At 40.4% G+C, this 21,123-nt stretch overlaps 1 protein-coding gene across 3 annotated transcripts in view; it reads left to right on the top strand.

Annotated features, from left to right (window-relative positions):
- LOC144196524 (receptor tyrosine-protein kinase erbB-4-like) overlaps window positions 1-20,177 on the top strand; it is a 142,212-nt gene extending 122,035 nt beyond the window's left edge. The window contains exons 21-27 of one of the 3 annotated variants that reach the window (XM_077716794.1): window positions 9,539-9,700; window positions 10,790-10,865; window positions 11,037-11,183; window positions 12,742-12,839; window positions 12,926-13,096; window positions 14,152-14,434; window positions 15,479-20,177. In XM_077716794.1, the coding sequence (XP_077572920.1) occupies window positions 9,539-9,700; window positions 10,790-10,865; window positions 11,037-11,183; window positions 12,742-12,839; window positions 12,926-13,096; window positions 14,152-14,434; window positions 15,479-16,290 (1,749 nt within the window). In that variant the 3' untranslated portion in view covers window positions 16,291-20,177. The remainder of the gene's footprint in view (window positions 1-9,538; window positions 9,701-10,789; window positions 10,866-11,036; window positions 11,184-12,741; window positions 12,840-12,925; window positions 13,097-14,151; window positions 14,435-15,478) is intronic. The other 2 variants (XM_077716803.1, XM_077716783.1) reach the window with 2 other exon arrangements.
- The last annotated feature ends 946 nt before the right edge of the window (window positions 20,178-21,123 follow it).

The following is a 21,123-nucleotide window of genomic DNA, read 5'->3' as shown; positions in this document are numbered from 1 at the left end:
GATTGTGGCTGCTATGATGGGGGAATAGTAAGATAGTGAGACACTAGAGTGCTTGATTGCAGCTCATTTTTGTGACTTGTGCTTGAAGCTATCCTTTACTGCTTGATTAAATAGACATAAATGACTTTTTTTTAACAAATTAGATAAACCCTCCAACTGAATGAGTATCGCTCTTTTCCTATTTCCCTTTGGAAAGCCATTGACATTTTAACAAATAGGTTAAGTGACTAAAACACACCGTATATGCTGTGATTCGTTCATCTTGCCTGTTACAATTTGTACCATACACCCACTAATCTATTTTTCGACAATATCTCTTATCCTTTCCATTCATTCATTTTCTGAACCGCTTTACCCTCACTAGGGTCTTGGGGGTGCTGGAGCAAACATCCCAGCAGTGGCCAGCCAATCGCAGGGTACGAGGAGACTGTCAACCATTCCCTCTCACACTCATACCTAGAGCAATTTAGAGTGTCCAGTCAGCATACCATGCATGTCTTTGGAATGTGGAAGGAAACCGGACTACCCGGGAAAAAACCCACACAGGGATGGGGAAACCCCAGAGCTGTGAGGCCGACGTGTTAATCACTTGAGCCGCCGGCTTATCCTGTTCATTCAAATGTCTAACTGACATCAGTCATTGATGACCACACACTGAAATTCATATATTCTGAATAGATTATTCTAGGTGCTCACATGTGAGTACGTTTATCATATGAAAGGCTTGTACTGTCATAGAATATCAGTAGACCCTTTTCAAGATGTACAAGATTTTCAAAGGATACGGGCTGAGCTCACATTTTCAACAGCAAAGCAATTGTTTTTCCTGGTGAAAGATCATATCATTGCACGCACCCTTCCTCTTCCCCGACACCTTGAGCCAGCACCATGACAACTGCACAAACACCAGCAGTATGTGGGCTGTGACCCAGGCAGGTAACCGCTGTGCCGCAAATAGATTGGCCACGGCCCGTCGCCAGGCACTGACTCTCTATCACTGAGTGTTTTGGGCATTGAGATAATGGCTGTCATTAATCTACAGCCACACTCAGGGCTGCCTTGCCGCCACACTTGCACGCACTCACACACTGACTGACACTTGCATTAACACTCACACACGTATAATGTGGCTCTACTCGGCTACTTTTAATTTTTTAATTCATTCATTCGTTCTTTTCTCACCTGTAAACACACCTTCTGTCCCCCCCCCCCCCCCCACTGAGCCCTGTTGCTCTTTTTGAAAGAAGTCAGAACCTGCCCTCTAAACATCAAGTGAAATAGACTTTCCAGTATCAAGGATAGGTGTATTTGTGTGGCTGTGTTCCTTAATTCCTAAAATAAAACCAAACCATCAGTCATTATCTGATGCTCTTCTCTGTTTCATAATTCACATTGTTTTGAATAATGAAGGGAATAATTAGTTTTGCCTTTTTTTTTATTTACCTTTGTTAGTCCCCAAAATACCAGGTTATTCATTGTTTAGTAATGATTCTTGCATAAATGTGTTTTATTAGCACATTCTAGCAGGAATGTACAGTACATGAAAGAGGTGGAATTAGACTAAAACACATTGGGATTGGCTGTCTCTCTGGTGTATAAGAAAAATTGCTTTCGACACATGAGCATGTGCGCACATGTAGATCCCGCTTTTACGTTGCCCTCTAACAGAAGGTGACTGCTGATTTGGTAGGAAGAAAAATATCCTTATGTATTATTTCCCTCAATCTGGCAGAGCAGAACTCAGGGTTGAGTAAATCTAAATTGTCACATCATTTCTTATGCGGATTCCCATTAATATTTTACCACAATGTAGTGTTGTACTACACTGGGCTCGCCTCAGAGAAGGTCAATATTTGGCACCATCATTAGCCCTGTCAATCAGCAAAATACCACCCAGAACGTGACAGCTCTGCTTGACAAGGAGGTGATGGCGGGAGTTTCCTGTAGGGCATGTTGTGCATGTCAGGTAGCCACATGGAGTGTTCTCAATAATTTTGCCACACTTGCACGACCTTAATGAAGACAGTCAAGACCCTTTTAACCTATCACATGACCACAAAACCTTTAATTTCAGGCTGTACAATCAAAAACTGGTGTTTCAAACATGTGGCCCAGGGTCTGCTGACACAGTATTTTGCAGTCCCCAAAGTTTTGTGTTATAGCAGTTCTTAAGTACTTTTCTGTAGTTAATTTATTGGGTGTGTACATGTTTTTTCTTTTTTACATTTTATAAAATATTCACCCACCAATAACTCAGCCTCATGACAATTTGGCCGGTGTGTGTTAACAAGTGACCAGAAGTTAGTGAACGAGTCACTTGGTTGCGGTGTAGCTCTGAAGGGACACTAGGTGTGTGTGGAGAGGATGGCAGGGGTTGAGGCAGGATCAGGCAGTCGGTAGCAAACCCATTCTTTTTGTCCTGCAAGTGTTGTATGCTCAGATCAATGCGAACAGGCGTGTTGTCTTGGTGAAGCAGCCATGAGCTCACCCGGCTCGACTTTTGTCTCTTGCCCTTCATCCTGTAGAATAGGATTCAAATGATTTTGGACCCTTTTTTCAGCTTTGGTGATGTATGTATCTTCCACTGAAAGTTCTGACATTTGGTCTGCAGGTCACACTCAAACATGACTCATTACTGTTGGTGACTTTGGCGACAAAGCCCTTCTCACTTCATAAATGATCCTGCTTATTCATTGATGATGTGATACAGAGTTTACTGTTTGTATATAACATCTAGAAAATAAATTCACTGCCGGAGGATTGTTGAAATCAAATTTGAAGGATTTTTTTTTTCTTATCAACACATTGAGAAGCAAAACTAGTCCTTTGCAAAAAATTGGCCGAGTGGTTGTGTGTCGGGCTCACAGTTCTAGAGTCAATTCATGTTCATTCCCAGTAAGGTCCTCACTGTAAGGAGTTTGCATGTTCTCCCCGGGCTTGTGTGGGTTTTTCTGGCTACTCTGCTCTAATCCCACAAACATGGAGGCTCAGCTGGTTGAACACTGTAAATTGCTCCTAGGTATGAGTGTCACCCTGAATGGTTGTCTGTGTTCTTGGGCTCCTCCATTGGCTGGCCACCAATTCTGGGTGTTTCCCGTTTTGTGCCCTTAGTTGGTTGGGCCAAGCTCCAGCATCCCCAGTGACCCTTAAGAGGTTAAGCTGTTTCCAAAATGAATGAATGGAGAAAGGACATTAACTCTATGGCGCCCATGACTATATTATGTTCATTTACTAGTCATTATGAAGAGAAGTGTGTCCATAGAATTGATTATGTAAAATGGGCTTGTTATTGTATAAACAGCAATAAGATATTGACTCTAGCTGTTTTTCTTTACACAGCATATATGTAGATACAGAACATGTACGTGAATGAACATAAATATGACTTAATGAGTTAGTTCAGGGTATCTGTTTTGCATTCTGGCAGCTATAAATAAATGATTCTGTGTGTAAGCTATTGACGCTGAATGATGAAGGTACTTGTTGTTGTTTGACTTAAAGTCAAACTGATTACTTAAGTAACAAGCAGACTCCATTTATATAACGGCAGTATGAGTAATTGCTCAATGGGTCTGAGGTGTAAGCGGGAAATTACTAACTGTATCTGTTCTAATTCCGAAAAAATAGGCTTTGCGTTAAATCAAATCACTGAGAGCTAAATTAATTGTGTACACTGACAATTTATGGTAGAGTAACTATCTCCTTGATTGGTTAAAATATTACAGTGCATTTGCATTAATTCCCTTCAATGCTTCACACTATTTATAGCAAAAGCTGACAAGGGGCCAGACCGTGGTATATGTGGAATACGGTGATTAGTTTTCCCTGGACTTCATTTCAGTGTACCTTCATAATTCTTTCCATTTCTGCATACGCATTCTCCTTAGCAAACAGTACGAGCTATGTCATAGACATCGGGATATGCACGAGAACACAGAGGTCCCCAAGAGTATGCGTGTCCCTGCTGATGCAACAAAATGAGGGAAGTGGGCTCAGGGAGAGGTGATGGGGAGAGCGGGCAAAGAAGGGATAAGCCTCCTGGGTCTTTCTAATTATCTGTAAGGATCAGCAGTGCTCAAGGATGCGTAAGGGGAGGGATTTGACTGCCAGATCCACTGGGTAAGAATGCCTGATTGGATCGGTCACCTCTCTCCCTACACAGCCATTACCGATGGTGCCTGTAGCCGAGGCTCATTAGACACAGGCCTGTGCGTGCATGCAGATGAATGGCGGAGGCTGAATTTTTAGACATTCCCCCGAAGAAAAGAAATATTTATGAGCTCAGCGTTAGGTAAAATTGTTGCATCCCTTCTTGTAAACTTTAGTAAACAACCACCAGTGTGCCACCACAGTGGCTTACTGGTAACTGAAATAAGTTGAGGCTGGTGAGTCCGGACTCTCCCAAAATGCATAATGACAAGACACAAATCCTAAGGGAGCACTCCAAAACCTGAGACAGATGGAGCAGTTTACCCGTGAGGTGTAGGCCAAAATACAAATAACAGATGTGCAAGTCTCATTAAAAGACGGTTTAACAAATCCTTTATGACAGTGATTCCCTCAAAAGGTTAAACAACAAAACATTGAGTTGCTTTTTACTGTTATTTTGCCATCATCTTTTTTTAGTACATTTTAATCCACAAGCTAAAAGTTAAGCAAACTGAACAAGAATAGCATTAGCAATTAAGGTAATGCGTCCAGTTTTGTTCCGACAGTTCAATCATTGAGGTTTCTTCTGAAACAGACAGCATTTGACTGGAATCAACTGATTACACTTTTTAGACTCTGGATTAATGAAAATGTATTACTTGGAATGAGAACCTGCAACCACTACGGCCCTTGAGACCATTTTGGATACTTTTGATGTAGATCATAATGGCTTGGGAGCCACTCGTGGCTCTGTTGATGGAAGTATATGGCTCTCTGCTGGTGAGAGCACTTAGTCCCGAAAGGTATCAATAAGAATATCATGTCAGCACTGAGGCGTCGCGCTGACACCACCTCTAGCGCCACTTTAATCATTTTTGTTTTCATTAGACTATTATGCATGCATTCTCTGATTGATTAACAACCGCATAGCAATGTTGCCAAATTAATTGAGACACTTTTTGTACTTTAAACTTAATGGAATGACAAAAAAATGCACACATTTCATGTATTTTTACTTTAAAATTTTGAGTATAGCTCTCAAGGAATAAAATTTGGAGATATTAATTGTTTTTGGCTCTGTTAAAAAGAGTACCAACCCCTGATCCAGTTGGTAATTTCTCAATTTTTCCAATAAGATCAGTCTATTTTGGAACAATCTTGAAAATATTGATTGACTCTGAAACACCTCTTTCCTAAATCACTAGTGACATCACTAAAGATTTCTACAACAATTGTACATTAAACTCAGCAAAAAAGGACCAATGCTTGGAATATTTCATAGGCATTTAAGCAATACTTAGCTTGACTAAATAACTTTTTAAAACTGTATATGTGCAGGCTTCCAGTAGATTTCTACCTAAAAAGACCCTCCCCCACTGTATTGTATGTGTTTGATTTCTTAAATAAAAAAATGAAAAATACAAACTTTCAACTGCTTAATACTTCAAGTTCATTCATTCATTTTCAACACCTCCTATCCTTGGCAAAAACTTTAATTAATAGGATGTGTTCGCCATTTAGACAACTTGTAATTTAATCCTACTTATCTATAATTAGTCAATTTTGTTCCATTATCTGTCCCCGAGGATGTTGTGAGGGATTTGGAGATTTTTGGGGTCCCCTATGAAAAAAATGTGACTGTGGACCTTCCACGTCTAAACTTTTAAATAAATTGCTTTCCTTTGCTCTTGGCCCCGCTCTCTCAATGGAATGTAAACTCGTCATCACTTGCCCCTTGAGCCAAGCACATATGGTGGATGTAATCTACAAAACGGAAACATAGCTCATCTTGTCTCACAGTGAAAATTAGCCACTGTGATTAAGAATTATCACCTCTCAGTGTCACAGAAAGCAGCAGACAAATTACAAGCATTACTAAGAAGGGTGAACACAACCTGATGGTGCTTAGACAAGGCCAATGAAGAGCGTCCTCCCTCCCTGAGCACAGGCTGTTTAGCTGTCGGTTAATTCCGTCATTTGCGTCATCACCCCTGGTGGCTATCTTTGTCCTCAAGGGATCCGACTGAACTTCTGTTAATTAATGCTCGGATAGAATGTTTCTGATTGCCCATCAAAGACAATTTATTAGGCAATTGTTTGAACAATGACTTGGATTTTTTTCGTCTTCACCGTGGTTTAAGGAATTAGCTTTTTTGTGTGCACTGATATTGTAGGTCTATTGGACATAATCAGTATTTTCAATGGTTTGATGTTGATGTAATTTTAAAAAATACAAATAGATTAGATTAAACTTTATTCATCCCGTACACAGGAAAATCAAAATGGACAAATGGACAAAAATATCACCATTATTGAACACTCTTAAATAGTGAGGAGGCGAGTAGATTTTTGTGTGTGCGTGTGTTGGTGGTATGTATTTTTTTCTTGAATTGGTTATGGTATTTTTCCTATCGACTCAGGGACCAGCACTGTTGTATGTGTAAGTGTTTTATGCCCCCAGAGTGGATTATTGAACAGTCATGTTAAAAAAAAAATGTTAAGAAAATGTTAAAAGCTTTTGATGAATAGGTAGGATGGCATTGACTCAAGAAAATATACTCAAAATGCGCATAATATGTGCAGTTTTATTCATTCATTCATTTTCCGAACACCGTATTCTCGTAAGGGTTGCTGGAGCCTATCCCAGTGGACTTAGGGAGAAAGACTTGTTACATCCTAGACTGGTCGCCAATCAGCCGTAGGGTACAGAGAGGGACAGACAACCATTTGCACGCCCAATCATACCACCAAGCGCAGAGCTGCCAAATACAATGAATCTTTCGTAGTTATTTAGTAAATCATACTGACACCACAGCAATTTTCTAAACTTACTTTCCTTCTATTGACATCTGTAAATGTCTCTCAAATGCTTTTAAAATCTCATATGTACATATTTAATAAGATTATTTGCAATATAATTAGGATTACTTGTTTCCCTGTGGTTGTGTTGCACACAAAGTGCTCAGCACATGACGAATGACCACCTGGGCCACCTGGGCGGTCCCATTGTGCGCGTTGCTTATCGCACTGGTTCCAGTTGCCGGCGTGCAGACAGCCTCATATTGCTCACATTGTTTAAGTTTGCAGAAGGGGGAGGAGGCTCGAGGGGAGAAGGATGGGGAAAATGAGCCTCATCTCCTGATATGAAACGAAGCATCCTGCCTTTCATGGATACTGTTGGTATAGCCATGCATCAAAGGGTATTTTCATCATAAACTTCATTTTGCCTGGCAAAAGTGATAGTCTAAAATAAGTTTTGCAAGTTAATTTCTCAGCAACTTTGCAGCAATGTGGCTTCTGATCATGGGCCAAAACCATTCATCTACTCGACTCACTATAAGCATCCCAACTTCACAGCATCTATCTTGGCAAAGACGGAGAGTACAAATTTGTTTTTCGTTTATTAACAAAAACTTCACGAAAATAACCAGGATGCAAAACATAGGAAAAAGTAACTACGAGCAAAGCTAAACTTACTTGGGTAAACACAAGGAGCACAATAAGACTTGGACATGAGCATAGCAAACGCATGCTGCTGACCGAGAGGAATGTACCCTATGTACCCTATTTTCCAGACTATTCGATACACTTTTTTCTTAGTTTTGCTTAGCCTGCCTGTGCTTTTTTTTGTTTTCCTCTATATTAATATTACAATCAAGTATAATGATTAGTCTCCTCACCTCATCTCATTTTCTGAACCGCTGTATCCTCATTAGAGTCACAGGGAGTGCTGGAGCCCAGCTGACTCTGGGCAAGAGGCGGGGGGACAGCCTGAATTGGTGTCCAGTCGAGCCCATACCCATGCATAGGGGCAATTTAGAGTGTCCAATCAGCCTACGATGCCTGTTTTTGGAATGTGAGAGGAAAGCGGAGTACCTGAAGTAAACCCAGGCAGGCCCAAGGAGAACATGCAAACTCCGCACAGCTGTGAGGCCGACGCGCTAACCACTCGTGCTACCGGGCCGCCCTCATCTAATTAAATCTAATTAATTAAAACTAAAATATACATTGTTATATAGCAAATTAGTTTAAGTTAAGTTTAAGCCTGTAAGGAATCTTATAGACAATGAACATTCCCATTTAATGTGCCTTCATTTGGTTACATGGTCAGGAATGATCCATTTTGTCATTTAGAGGTTGTGACAGTGTCTGTGTGTTGTTCATTTGTGTCGCCCCTCCTCATCCTCCATTGGGACGTTGCTGTTTATAACAGAGAGTGGTTGAAAGTTAATTGGCTCCTTGAGCTGCCGTATATTGTGTTGTCAGTGCGGTGGCCTCCCCTCATTGCCCCATTGCGTCCAGTCGAAGTGTATTAATGCACTGTGTGGCCCATTGATTCCTAATTCCTCACAATGTCTGCATTGGGAATAAATATTGGCGGCAATGTCGTCTTACGGCTTATCGTAATAAACATGGCTATTGATCGTCTGACTGAGCTTCCTTTGCGTAATGTATTTTAAATCTACTCTCAGTAATAGGAGCACAGTGTGGCAAAGAAAAGGCTACATAACTGTGAGGCTCCAAATAGGAAATGTTGTGCAAGTCAGTCGCAAACGGTGAAATATATTGTATAGGTGGTCCCTGTCAGTGTAACTGTCTTGGCGAGGCCGGTCAAATGATGGATGGGGGCTCATCTAGCGGCGGGCCAGCCTTCCATCGATTTTTATCCTCGCATTTTTCCTGGGGAGGAGTCAGCGGGAGCTTGCTTCCCACGTCGGGCATCTCAGCACAATACGGCTTGACATCTGTGCACAACTGATCCCATCTTTTGCCCATCAGTCATGAATCTCCTGTGCCAACGGAGGCGTAGTTGACTATTGTCTGAAGAGCACAATAAGTGTCTCACTCCTCCCGCTTTCGCACAGGTGTTTTTATTGATCTTCCTGTAAAGTGGCGTCAACTTGTTTAACGTCTTAGCTCAAATGTTTCTACTGACATCGCTTGGCTGCCCTTGTCTGATTTGTATTTATTTATTTATTTTTAGCCATGAACACAGTGCATGTATCACATGCCCATTTACCCGTCAGCAATAATGTGTAGGGTTGTTCGGGCTAAAAAAAAAAGGAGCCTTGTGTGCCCCTCCAGCCCATTGAGCAATAAATGGAGGCCGCAAATCTGAGTCGCTTCTGTCCATCCAATCTTTCTCTTTTCTGCTTTGAACAATCTTTGCCTTTCATTAAAAAGTGCACCTGTTGTTCGTGCTTATTCATTATGAACATTTCTAAAAGTTGCACTTATTGAATTGAGTGAATCTCATTATTCAACTACGGATATGATTAGAATTAGCCACAGTTAATTAATAAAAGAATTTCAATTTCGGTATGTTGTTAGATGACTACTTTCCCCATCAGATGATTCTCTCCTTTTTTTTAATCCTTCTTTCACTCAGGGAATGATGTACCTGGAAGAAAGGCGACTGGTCCACAGGGACTTGGCTGCCCGCAATGTCCTGGTGAAGTCACCCAATCACATAAAGATCACGGACTTCGGCCTAGCACGGCTGCTGGACGCTGATGAGAAGGAGTACAACGCAGACGGGGGCAAGGTCAGTGTAAGTCTGTTGCGCTTACTTTTTTCTACGCATTTCTACACATATTAGGTCACATACAAAATGTTTAACAAAGGAGGAAAATATATTGCTGGTAGAAGTAGAAATTGGAATTGTTGTTCGTGACTGAGGAAGTGATCCCCTGAGATTTATTCAAGAGATGAAAGTTATTTATTTTGAAAAACTAAAACATAATAAGGGAAAAAATCCACTTCATCTAATTAGAAGAAAAAAAATCATTGTGTATAGAAAAGCTTTACTCCGAGCCATTTCTCATGTGGGGAGGTTTTGATGTACCTGATTACCGTATTTTCCGAAATATAGGTCACACTTGCTCATAGTTTTGTTGAAAAAAAAGCAGATGCTTATTTAGCTTCTTGTCTTCCATTTTACTATTACCACTTTAATCAGTTTTTTTCTTTTTTGATGAAATGAAATAAAATAAAGAAATCCACCAAAATATCACTTATTCTCCTTTATAATTTACATTTTATTATCACTCTTCATTGGGTTATTCTTTGGCTGAGGCGATTTAGAATTAGGTTGCATTTGTAGTCCAAAAAGTACAGTAATTCATGACATTTTGCATCCTTGTATTAGAAAATATTATGGAAATAATTTAAACTTGACCTCTGTTTAGCTGTTAAGAAGATAGATCAGTGGTGCATTGATTACACAGATAATGAATGTGTTAATCTTTCATCAAAATTCTATTTTGTGTTAGCCAAAACGAACTTGTGTGGTAACTGGCAATAGTGTAATTGCAGGCTTGTTCTTCTTATTTGTAAGTTCTTAATTTTCGGCTGTTGTAGAAAGAAAAAAACAAAAAGATTGTAAAGATTTTGTGAAAGAAATGACTAATACCCTTTCATTTATCACCTAAAAAAAACAGGAAAAATTGACAATTTTCAGATGACAATAATCCCTCACTGCACTTGGGTAAAATTGAGAAAACAGTTATTATGTCCATAACTCATAAGCAGCCACTTAAAAGATAGGGCAGATGTTGCAAAAGCAGTTGTGATAAAGTGCCGTTCAGGTGAAAGCAACAAAATATACTATACTTTTTCAAATTTCTCTTTCTCTCCTTAGATGCCTGTTAAATGGATGGCTCTTGAGTGCATCCACTACAGGAAGTTCACTCATCAGAGCGATGTGTGGAGTTATGGTGAGTGCAAGGAGACTACAGGGACTATTCATCTGTATGCACGTCAGTTTTCCGTATGCTCGCCCCTGTGGGTGCAATAACCCTGAAATCCTGTTTGTGGGATTTTTGTTGTTTGTATTTGCATTTTCACTGTTTTGTTGGTGAGCATTTTCTTGCCCTTGCATCCATCAGGAGTGACCATCTGGGAGTTAATGACATTTGGAGGGAAACCGTATGACGGCATCTCAACGCGGGAGATCCCAGACATATTGGAGAAAGGAGAACGCCTGCCCCAACCGCCCATTTGTACTATCGATGTCTACATGGTCATGGTCAAATGTAAGAGAAAAAATACATGTGTTTAGCATTTTAAAATGTTAGCAGTAGACAGTCACAGTTTAAACTAAATCAAGTCTATCTCATCTGTTTCCTGACAAATGTAAGGTAACAGTGAGAAATTTACCAATTTCGAGAGGTGTTTGCACGTAATTTAGTGCAACTCTATTCCCATAAACTGGAATCTGGATACAAAATATTTTTACCGTTTATGCTGTATGAACTGGAGCAGTCACTGACTTTATGATGTGTTAACACCTCCAGTCTTTTGGACCGATTGTTCAACTTTAATTTGTGTGCAAGTCAGGTTGGATTTAAACCAAATGGATGGTTAAGTCATTTTGAAAGGAGAAAAATGGAAAAAGTCAGCCGATGCAATAAAATTGATCAGGTTCAATATTTTTTATACCGTTCTAACTTTTTTTAAAATTTGGAGTAAAAACTCCAATATTTATTTCATCAAAACCATCCATTGCTTATTTGGAACCAAATTGTCCCGCGGCTTAGTTTAGAACACGGAACATGGTGTTCATTGCTTCAAAATCATTTGCTCGCCCAGATTTCCAATTTGACAGACATTTACAAAATCCAGTCCAAGTTTAGGCCACCGCCAGCTATCAGCAGCTTGGCCATGCCTCACAAAGACTACACTTGGTGATCGCCAAACTCAATAATAGTGGAGTGACTTTTCTCTTGGCTGCAATTACCTGATGTGAACTTTCTCTCCAATGGCTATTCTTACACTTACAAAACAATAGGAAAAAAAATGATGCCACTGTCAAGGCTTGAGATCAAAATGTTCCCAGGATTCAAATGCTAATACAATTCAAATGTCATGATATCTAATATTTATTCACCAAATGTAAAAGCAAGCAGCCCCAATGTCTTTTGACAGCTCAGAAGCAGTGTTGCCCTGCAGCCATTTAGCCTTACAGCTGTGCCAATGGACTCCTACCTTTTCCCTTTTTTGCCTGTGGAGAATTAAAAAAAAATGATATTATGTAAAACACGTCTGAGCCCATTTTATCATGAGGTCAAAGGGATTCACTTAACTTCAAAAGATCTGGTCCACATTTAGTATTCATTATCTGATAGATTTCCTTTGGGTGGATCTGTTACACCTGACCTCAGTCTGATCTGAAATTAAACAATTGGGGTAATCTGCCAGTAGCACCCTGGACCTCACTTCAACACTGCCATAGATATATCTATGATGCAACCAATGTAGTCAGCAACTGTGTCTACGCTTTCTCCCTAATGAGAACGGACACACCACCTGGACTTACCTTTCACCTTCGGGCTTTTGCTTTGTGTAAGCCAGCTGTGGCCTCATGGAAGGGAAAGTGGGCCGAACACCCACCCCACAAAACCTGGTTCTCTCTTACCTAATAGCTACTTTGAATTGCACTTGAGCATGCATGCCATGGCCTGGCAGACTGGCAATTCTGGCAAAGAGCAGATGGCCCACCACCAACACAAATGTGCAGCCCATTTGGTGTTGGATTAAGACAACAGACAATGTCACACGTCGTCATTCTGGTTCCACATTTGTCCTTTCCAGGCTGGATGATTGATGCCGACAGTAGGCCCAAATTTAAGGAGCTGGCTGCTGAGTTCTGCAGAATGGCGCGGGACCCACAACGATACCTTGTCATCCAAGTAAGTTTACATCTAAAAATCCCACACAGAATTTGATGATCAATTCTGGAATCCATCCCCGGGTTTTTTATTTTATTTTTTTCCAGGGGGACGATCGAATGAAGCTGCCCAGTCCCAACGATAGCAAGTTCTTTCAGAGCCTTCTGGATGAGGAGGACCTGGATGATCTGATGGACGCTGAGGAGTACCTGGTGCCTCGTGGTTTTGACGCAGCTCATCCATCATGTCCAGCAAGACCTCGTGTCGACTCGAACAGGGTAAGCCATCCCCTCAAATGTCAGAAGCCCGCTTTATAATCTTTTTTTACTCCGAGACAACAGTTAACTGACTAAGAGTGAGAACATACTTTAAAAGCATGAAGCCTGCTATAGATTATTTGTTATCTTTAAACACATTGTATGTATGTAAATATAACCCAGAAAAGAACCCACCCAATCTGTCAACACTGCTGCACCTCTCACACCACATTTTTGCTGAAACTAGTAAAGCCCTTTCAGTCTCACCATCCTACTTGAAATGAGAAAAGTCACATATTTCTTGAGCAACAATGAAACATTTATATTATTGTGTGTGGGTCTTATTTCTTTTGCTACCATGTTGTCTATAGCAATATTTATGCAACCCCCACAAACCGCTTATTTCTTCAGTCTTAATCATCCCCACCACCCAGTTTAAAACCACTGACCTAGACTACTGCAAAATTAGCCATAGTTCAGTAATGAAATGTGATATGATAGTGATTCTGAAACAATTCTCCAAGGAACAAGGCTGAGAAGGTTCAAAGAGAAGGCGAACGTGCAGGCATGATACAACTCTGGCATGTTTCATCCTTTGTTGTTTTGTTTGTAGCAGTACTTCTTGTAATTACTGCTGTACCACGTGCAGTTGGCTCGAATCCAGGGGAGTGGGCCAGGGTTAGATAGCCTCCAGCAAGCTGAATGACCTCCACAAGAAACCCTGTGCCCCACATGTCATGTTTTGTTTTCTTGTGGGCTTTTTGCTTCTTTTCCATGGCTCAGGTGTGTGAATCTTTGCACCTCCTGCCTGCCCCTTACTGTTCCCTAAGGCCGATGAGTACACTCACAGAACTTTTCACAGAATTTCACTTACCGACTGTGTGGGTTAAAGTGACACAGTTCTAACTGTGGTCTTTTTTGTTTTTGCATTGGGAAATATTGTAGATCCATTGAATGGTTGAATTACATTCTCACTTTGGAATATTTATTTTTTTGTAGCTTTTCAGGATATGTCGTAAATGGTGTTCTAATGAATACATTTCTTCTACATTTATCCTTCATCATGTCTTATACAGAATAAGTTTGGCTATAGAGAAGGAGGGTCAAAGCTTCCAGAGGGTCCTTTGTCAGCAGCCAAGGCCGGTGTAAAACAGGATGGCACCGGGAGCCAAGGATCCATCATGGAGGACCAGTGCTGTAATGGGAATTTACCTAAGAAGAGTCTGAGCCAGACTGGCGGCGAAGACAGTGGGGGACAGAGATATAGCGCTGACCCCACCATCTTCCTCGGGGAGAGGACCACCAGGGATGAGGACGAGGATGGATACATGACACCCATGAAAGACAAGAGCTCCTCAGGTACTGAAATGAAAAACACACAGAGAGGATGACAGTTTAGTCTTGGCATCAAGAAGTGCCACTCCAAATCTAAAAAAAAATGAAACAATAATAAAGCGTGGTAAAAAAATAAATAAAAAATTCGATAGAAGCCTTGGAAATACGCAACTTCATTATAGGATGTACAGTCCAGACATTAAACTTCAAACCAGAAACACATCAATGGCAGCTGCTCTCAAGTTTATGAATCAAAGGATGACTGATAACACACTGAGGGCTTTAATTTGTGAAAGAAATAAGTATTTTGTGTAATATCCAGGGTAAATTCAGGAGATTTTTAAGAGCTGAAGATAATCTGTCAAAATAGTGTACATCTTTACCCAGCAGACTGTACTGTAAAGGTGATCTTCTGGATAGGTAAATTCATCCTTTTTATTTCAATGCAGCGATTAACACTATTTGACGCTATTGCATATTACCTACCCTCTGATCATAATTCATCCCTTCAACCCTGCTTTGACGCTGACGCCTTTGATTTTTGAGCTTCTGAAAATATAACAAGGCCTGAAGCAAAATGCATCTGATGCTATGTCAAGGAGCGGAAGAGTGGGCAAAATCAATAGGTTTCACACCCCTCTATAATAGCGCTTGGAAGCAGCGAAGAGAGGTCGTTTGTTGGCATTTCAGCTCCCAGCAGATGGAGTTATCAGTGCCAAAGAAGTTCTGGCAAGTTGCCTGTCTGGTCCTGAGTGGCTCCCATTATCACCATTATTATGTCCCCTTCCATCTTCTTTGCTCATTAGCAAGTGACCTATCCCTCTCTTTCTTTGCTTGTGTTTCCCTCGCGTTCTCTCTCACACTTACTTACTCTTACTCTCCGTCTCTCTCTCTCTCTCTCTCTCTCTCTATCTATCTATCTATCTCTCTCTGTATTGCGAGTACTCATTCTTCGAATCTTCTTTTTCCGCATTTCCCTAGTTCTTATTTCTGACAGTTTACCTGCTTTTACTTTCATAAACTCCTCCTTTTTTTCTTCCCTTCCTTTTTTTCTAATATGTGCTGCAGAATACCTGAATCCGATTGAGGAAAACCCATTTGTGTCCCGACACAAAAATGGAGAGATCCATGCGTTGGACAACCCAGGCTACCACAGTACACCCAACAGTCAGCCCAAAGGGGAGGACGAATACATCAACGAGCCCCTCTACTTCAACACCTTCCATAGCGCCGCAGAGACACTGCGAAGAAACGGTCTGCCTCTTCCCTCTCAGGCTCCCTCTTCCATCTCAGTCAGCACCTCAGGGTCCCACTTCCCGCTTAACATCCAGACCACCCTGCCCCACTACCCTCTCCCCACAGCTCATCTTACTCCATCTGGTATTTCCTGCCACCATGGTACGCTGGCCCACATCCTCCACGCCCACCACACCGTCAAACCTGCAGGACAAGCTGGCGTTCCCAGTGGTGTTTCCACCGGTCAAAGCCAAACAGGAACTACTGCTCTGGCTTCAGTGTGCCAGTCAGGTGTACCATCTACTTCAGCCCCCGTTGGGCACGGCAGCCTGCCAGTCTACCAGAGCCACACAGCCTTGCAGCCTGCCAGCTTGCTGAAGCACGGTGGGCAGACAGCAGGTAAAGCCGCCGGGAAGAAGCTGAAGGTAACCTTTGACAATCCGGAATACTGGCAGCACAGCTTGCCATCCAAACCATCTGACGGCACCCAGAGTGGGTCTGCCAATACTAAGCTCTTCTACAAGCAGAACGGACACATACGGCCAGCAGTAGCTGAAAATCCCGAGTACATGTCGGAGTTTTCCCTGAAATCTGGCCCAGTTCTACCGCCTCCTCCCTACAGGCAAAGAAATACTGTGGTCTAAATTTAGTGTGACTCCTGCCTCTATGAACCTCTCCAGTTCTCCAACCAGAGCCACCACAGACTTCTCCCCTTCCTGTTGAAGACAGTAGCAACAACAGACCCAAACCAAGCAGACCAATAAAAAATACAATTCTCTCCTGTAGATAGAGACTTGGCTTTTAGAAACAGAGCCAGTGGAGGAAGTATCACACTGTCATGGTCATTTCCTCCAAAACATTTAGTGTCTGAAAACTCACTGCCATCAATTCTGTGTCAATTGGAAAAGTGTAACAACAACTTCATTTTTTCTTCCCTCGCCCCAATATTTATGAATACATACAGTATGTGTTTGACAAAACCTCGTTTATGAAGGACTCTAAAACCTTTTTTACATGGTGAGAGTAAGGCCAAAGTATAGAGAAATGGAAGAAAAAAATCTGAAAGCTGATCAATCAACATTCATATTTTTGTGTGTAGTATTTATAACGATGTAGATTGATTCAACAGAGAAGTGGAAGTTTTTGTTGATGTTTACACATATTTCTGCCAAAACGGAGAGGCCAGCTGCTGCCTTTTCTTTTCAAACCATTCATAAAGCAATGAAAACAAGTTTCAGAGATATTTTTAGTCTTCGTCAATATTGGAAATTCAGGAGTAATTTCACATTGTGATAGTAGAGATAAATTGGGCAACGGAAATGACCTATTTACTAGTGCTTACTAGTGCGGTTATATATTTGAAAATCTGTCAAGACAAGACAATTAATAAACAACTCAGGCGGGCTACTCTAAAGCACTACACTATATTTCTACATAAAAAATTCTTGGTCATAAATTCTTAACTGGTAGAGGGAGGATTTTTTTTCCTTCAGTGCTTTTTGGGCCATTGGATTATATGTATTAACTGAATAATACATGCAAGGTAACTCCACCAAGTTTCTTTACAAAATCCAGCCAGAAGTGGAAAATACTAATTCGCAAGGTTGTGCTTTTGAAGTAAAATCTATAGAATACTAATATAAATGTATGATATATATACAGCAAAATACAACAGAGCTCACAATAATGCAAAAGAGAAAGCTTAGATTAAGAGTTATATTTTAAAGTTGGAGAAATTCTTTTAAGGAACTCCATGAATATACAAATATATTTTAGTAATATATAAATCATGTGACCCATAAAATGTCCTCATCCATTACAATATTTTGACATGACTAAGTAAAAGCCAAGTTTTTGAAAAGTTTCCTGTATAAACAACGTCAAAAAGTCCATTCCAACAAAGAAAAACACTGTTGAATTACCTAAATAAATTTAACTTTGTTAAAAAAATACATTAAAAATAAAAAAGACAGTATGCACACATAAACCAACTACTTCCCCTTCCACTCTGATCTAAACTTTTCATCACTTTGTGGACATTATTTTATTTTTTCACAAGTATCCAACATTTCCATGAGACCTGGTTTTAATTTTGTATTTCTTAAACATACAAACAGTACCTTAAGAACAGAACATTTCACTATTTTGATCCATTTTAATTTAAACAGTGTTGTGTTTGACGCCCTCCTAAATCCAGTTAATGATGTGTCCGTGGGCAAGCCAACACTCAATAATGCTCCATCTTATATCAATTAAATATTCGTTCTTCTGCCAAATCATTCGTATCATATTTCAAAGATATTATGTCTTGCCTGCCAAGTAATGCTGTTTTTATTACATCCCCTTTTAATGATTACCTTTGCCCCTGAATCAGTTTATCATCCAACTGTTTATCACATGTTTTGTTTGTTTTGTTTTCAAAAAATATTTATTCCCTGCTTATTTCAAATGTTTTTGCGTGGAGCACTTTAATCAAATGTGCGGGTGCCTGGTGGAAATATTTTCCAGAAATATCTAACTTGTTTATCACTTCGTTCACCACATCAGAACTAAGAGCATTAGAAAAGATCAGTGACACTACATCGGCCAAGAGTTCATGAAGGAATCACTTTAGGGGGTTGATCAGATTCAAGAATTTCTTCTGTTGAAACTGTGTGCGCGTGAGTGCATACGTATATATGTATTTGTTCCAAAGAGGATAGTCATAATCTTTCTTTGATGGTGTCATGATTATTTAATGGAGGAGTATTTTGTAATCCCTTTTAGAGCTGCAACTCGTTGAATTGAAGACAGTATTTAATGTCGAGTGTGAAATATTTATAGCGTATTTGAGCTTGTTTACGCGCTGCAATGGAAGTAACTGTCAAACGTGGGTTTCAAGGAAAGAGAAAAAGGAACGCTATTGATGAAAAGGCGCATCTATGTATGTTTGCCCCAAATTGTGGTGCAATGTGGATGTTTTGAATCAAGAGTGAAACTGGGGACACAGCTGGCCTCGGTTGTCCCCCTGTGCAGTCTGGAAAACTTCATCTTCTTAAAGTAACCACAGCTAGTCATAGAAGCAATACTTTCCTCCGTGCAGTGGTCTTTTCCAGACATGTTTTACTTCTTTGCCAGACCCACCTAGTACCATCGCCAACACACATGCTAGTGTGTTGTTTACGCCGTGTAATCCCCTTTGGTGATTCCTATATATTATGTGATCTTCTTCCATGTTTCCCTTGATTTGCTTTTACGTCGTGTGATCCCCAGTGTTTTTTTTTAAGTAGGCAGAGGGTCTTTCATGCGGTTTCCATCTCTTTCCTCCATTACATCATGTGGTCGTATTTCATGTCTCATTGGCCTTATGTGGTCATCTTCCCCTTATACTTACTTTTAATAATGTGATCCCTTCCCTTCTCATATCTTAATAATATTGGATGTGCCTCAATGTTTCCTTCATTACTTCTTTTTTATTTATACTTCACACCATTGGTTCTCTTTACTTATGTGCCAAGGTGTAGATAGATCTATGTGCAAAACTCAAATACAAAATTAACTTTATATCTTCAATGACATTAAGTCCTCTCTAGTATGTTCAATGAAATTGTTCGTACAAACCGAAAATCCTGATTTCTTGCCACCTATACTGTATTTATATAATGTTGATGGCTATGTTGTTTGGAGTGTTTTTTTTTCAAGGTGTCTATTTTAGTTGGATACTGCTCATTATTTAATATTTGTTTGTGTGTCTAAACAGTAAATGCACAAATCACTGCTGTTGAGTTATTTTCCCGGTTTAAAAAAACAAAAAAGACCTGTACAGAATCTTTGGGGTATCTAACGCACTTCAAATGTGAATAGTATTTTTATAAATGCACTGAAATAATGATGGATCTTTGTAAATAGAGGTTGTTGCTTTGGAGTTATCCTCTGTTTTGCCCTTCTAATGTTTTCACCTGCTTATATCTATTGTACACATGAAAAAGCCAACGGTCCTACACATTTTCTTTGTGAATTTACCTTTTGGGGATTGTATTAATGTGCTTGATAATCCTTTCTTGTGAGTGGGGTCTCACCCCTTGGTACCATCCTACTAAAGTGGTGGGCTGCCATCGAGCTACCATAAACAAGTCCCATATCTTCCTATTTTGAATAGGCCAGCACAACCTGTTTTCTCTTCTGCATGCTTGCAAATTGGGGCAGAGTTAAGAGAGGCCTTTGCCAGTAACTTAGCTTTGTCCCTTTATTCTCTCTCTCTCTCTCTCTGTTCTTTGCAGACCATACCCAAAGCTTTGTATCATAAAACTACGATCCCTCATGTTTGCTACATGAATCTGTCTAAAGTATATTTTTAATTTAATATGAATAAAGATGGATTCTGTAAATGTTGTGAAGAATTTCGCATCTGGCAAAAGAAGAAGTGTACTAAGACAACGGCGCATATCCGCGAAGCTCCATCTTCAGCAGCGATTGATCTCGGTCGGGGTTGCACTCGAATCCTCAAGCCCGATGCAGCATTTCCGCGCTATACACGCCACCCCGCTGAGTGCAAATAGAGCAGAAAATGAAAGTATGCAATCAAGCTAACCGCTTTAATAATCAAATTTAGCAGATGGTGTCTTTAATTAAGAGCACCTCAAATGATGTCGGATACATCCTGACCCAACTTCTAGGGATGTTGAAGTTTTGCTCAAGGCGAGATGTTTCGCTGGCGTGCTCAAAAAGACTTGCAGATGAAGACCAACTGCATCAAAAGGTCTGCAGCGCTCTCGTGATTTGAAAAGGCTAATGCGAGGATACAACACGTTCCTCACGTTTTCCGCTCCACCCGTGCTGCGCTGAATCCACTGTTTACGCCGGGTGCTGCTTATGTAAACGGGCACGGGCAACATTGTTTTGCAATGCGGTACTACATACCGCCGCATTCGAAGGCTTTCATTCCACTCATAAATTATCCAGTACTGTCCAATGGCTGAATATGAGCCTTCTGAAGTCACTGCTATTAATACTAATAAGGCAGTGCAGTGCTTTAAGTAAACACTGTTTATGAACAGAAATCTCTATGCTCTTCCTTCTCTCCATTAGTTTCCCTCACCAAAGCTCTGAGATTCAATTAGCGGGCACATTGAATTCCTCCATGCAAGTTTAGAGAGAACCTAGCTGCAATTTTGTCCACATGTAGCTATTTATTTCTAATCCATATTAGGCCTGCCATCTTTAATCACTATCACAAAGTTTCTCATTTGCCACAGGAAAGAGCCATTATTTTATGATGGGCTCCTGGTGTCAAAAAATAAAAACATATTTTTTCCAACATGATCTTATCTCTACAACAAAAAGCAAAGACAATCGCAGGGATGCTAGTCAAAATTACACCTAGGTATAGTTGCAATATAATTACCTAAAGAATGGAACATTTAATTTGCAATAACACATTTGTCATCAGCACTCATTATCATCTCATCTTGTCTTCTCATTTTCAACTTTATCCTCAT

This window comes from Stigmatopora nigra, chromosome 1 (assembly GCF_051989575.1).
Source record: "Stigmatopora nigra isolate UIUO_SnigA chromosome 1, RoL_Snig_1.1, whole genome shotgun sequence".
Taxonomy (NCBI): Eukaryota; Metazoa; Chordata; class Actinopteri; order Syngnathiformes; family Syngnathidae; genus Stigmatopora; species Stigmatopora nigra.
The sequence above is the reverse complement of the archived record's forward strand: the minus strand, read 5'-3'. Positions and strand labels throughout refer to the sequence as shown.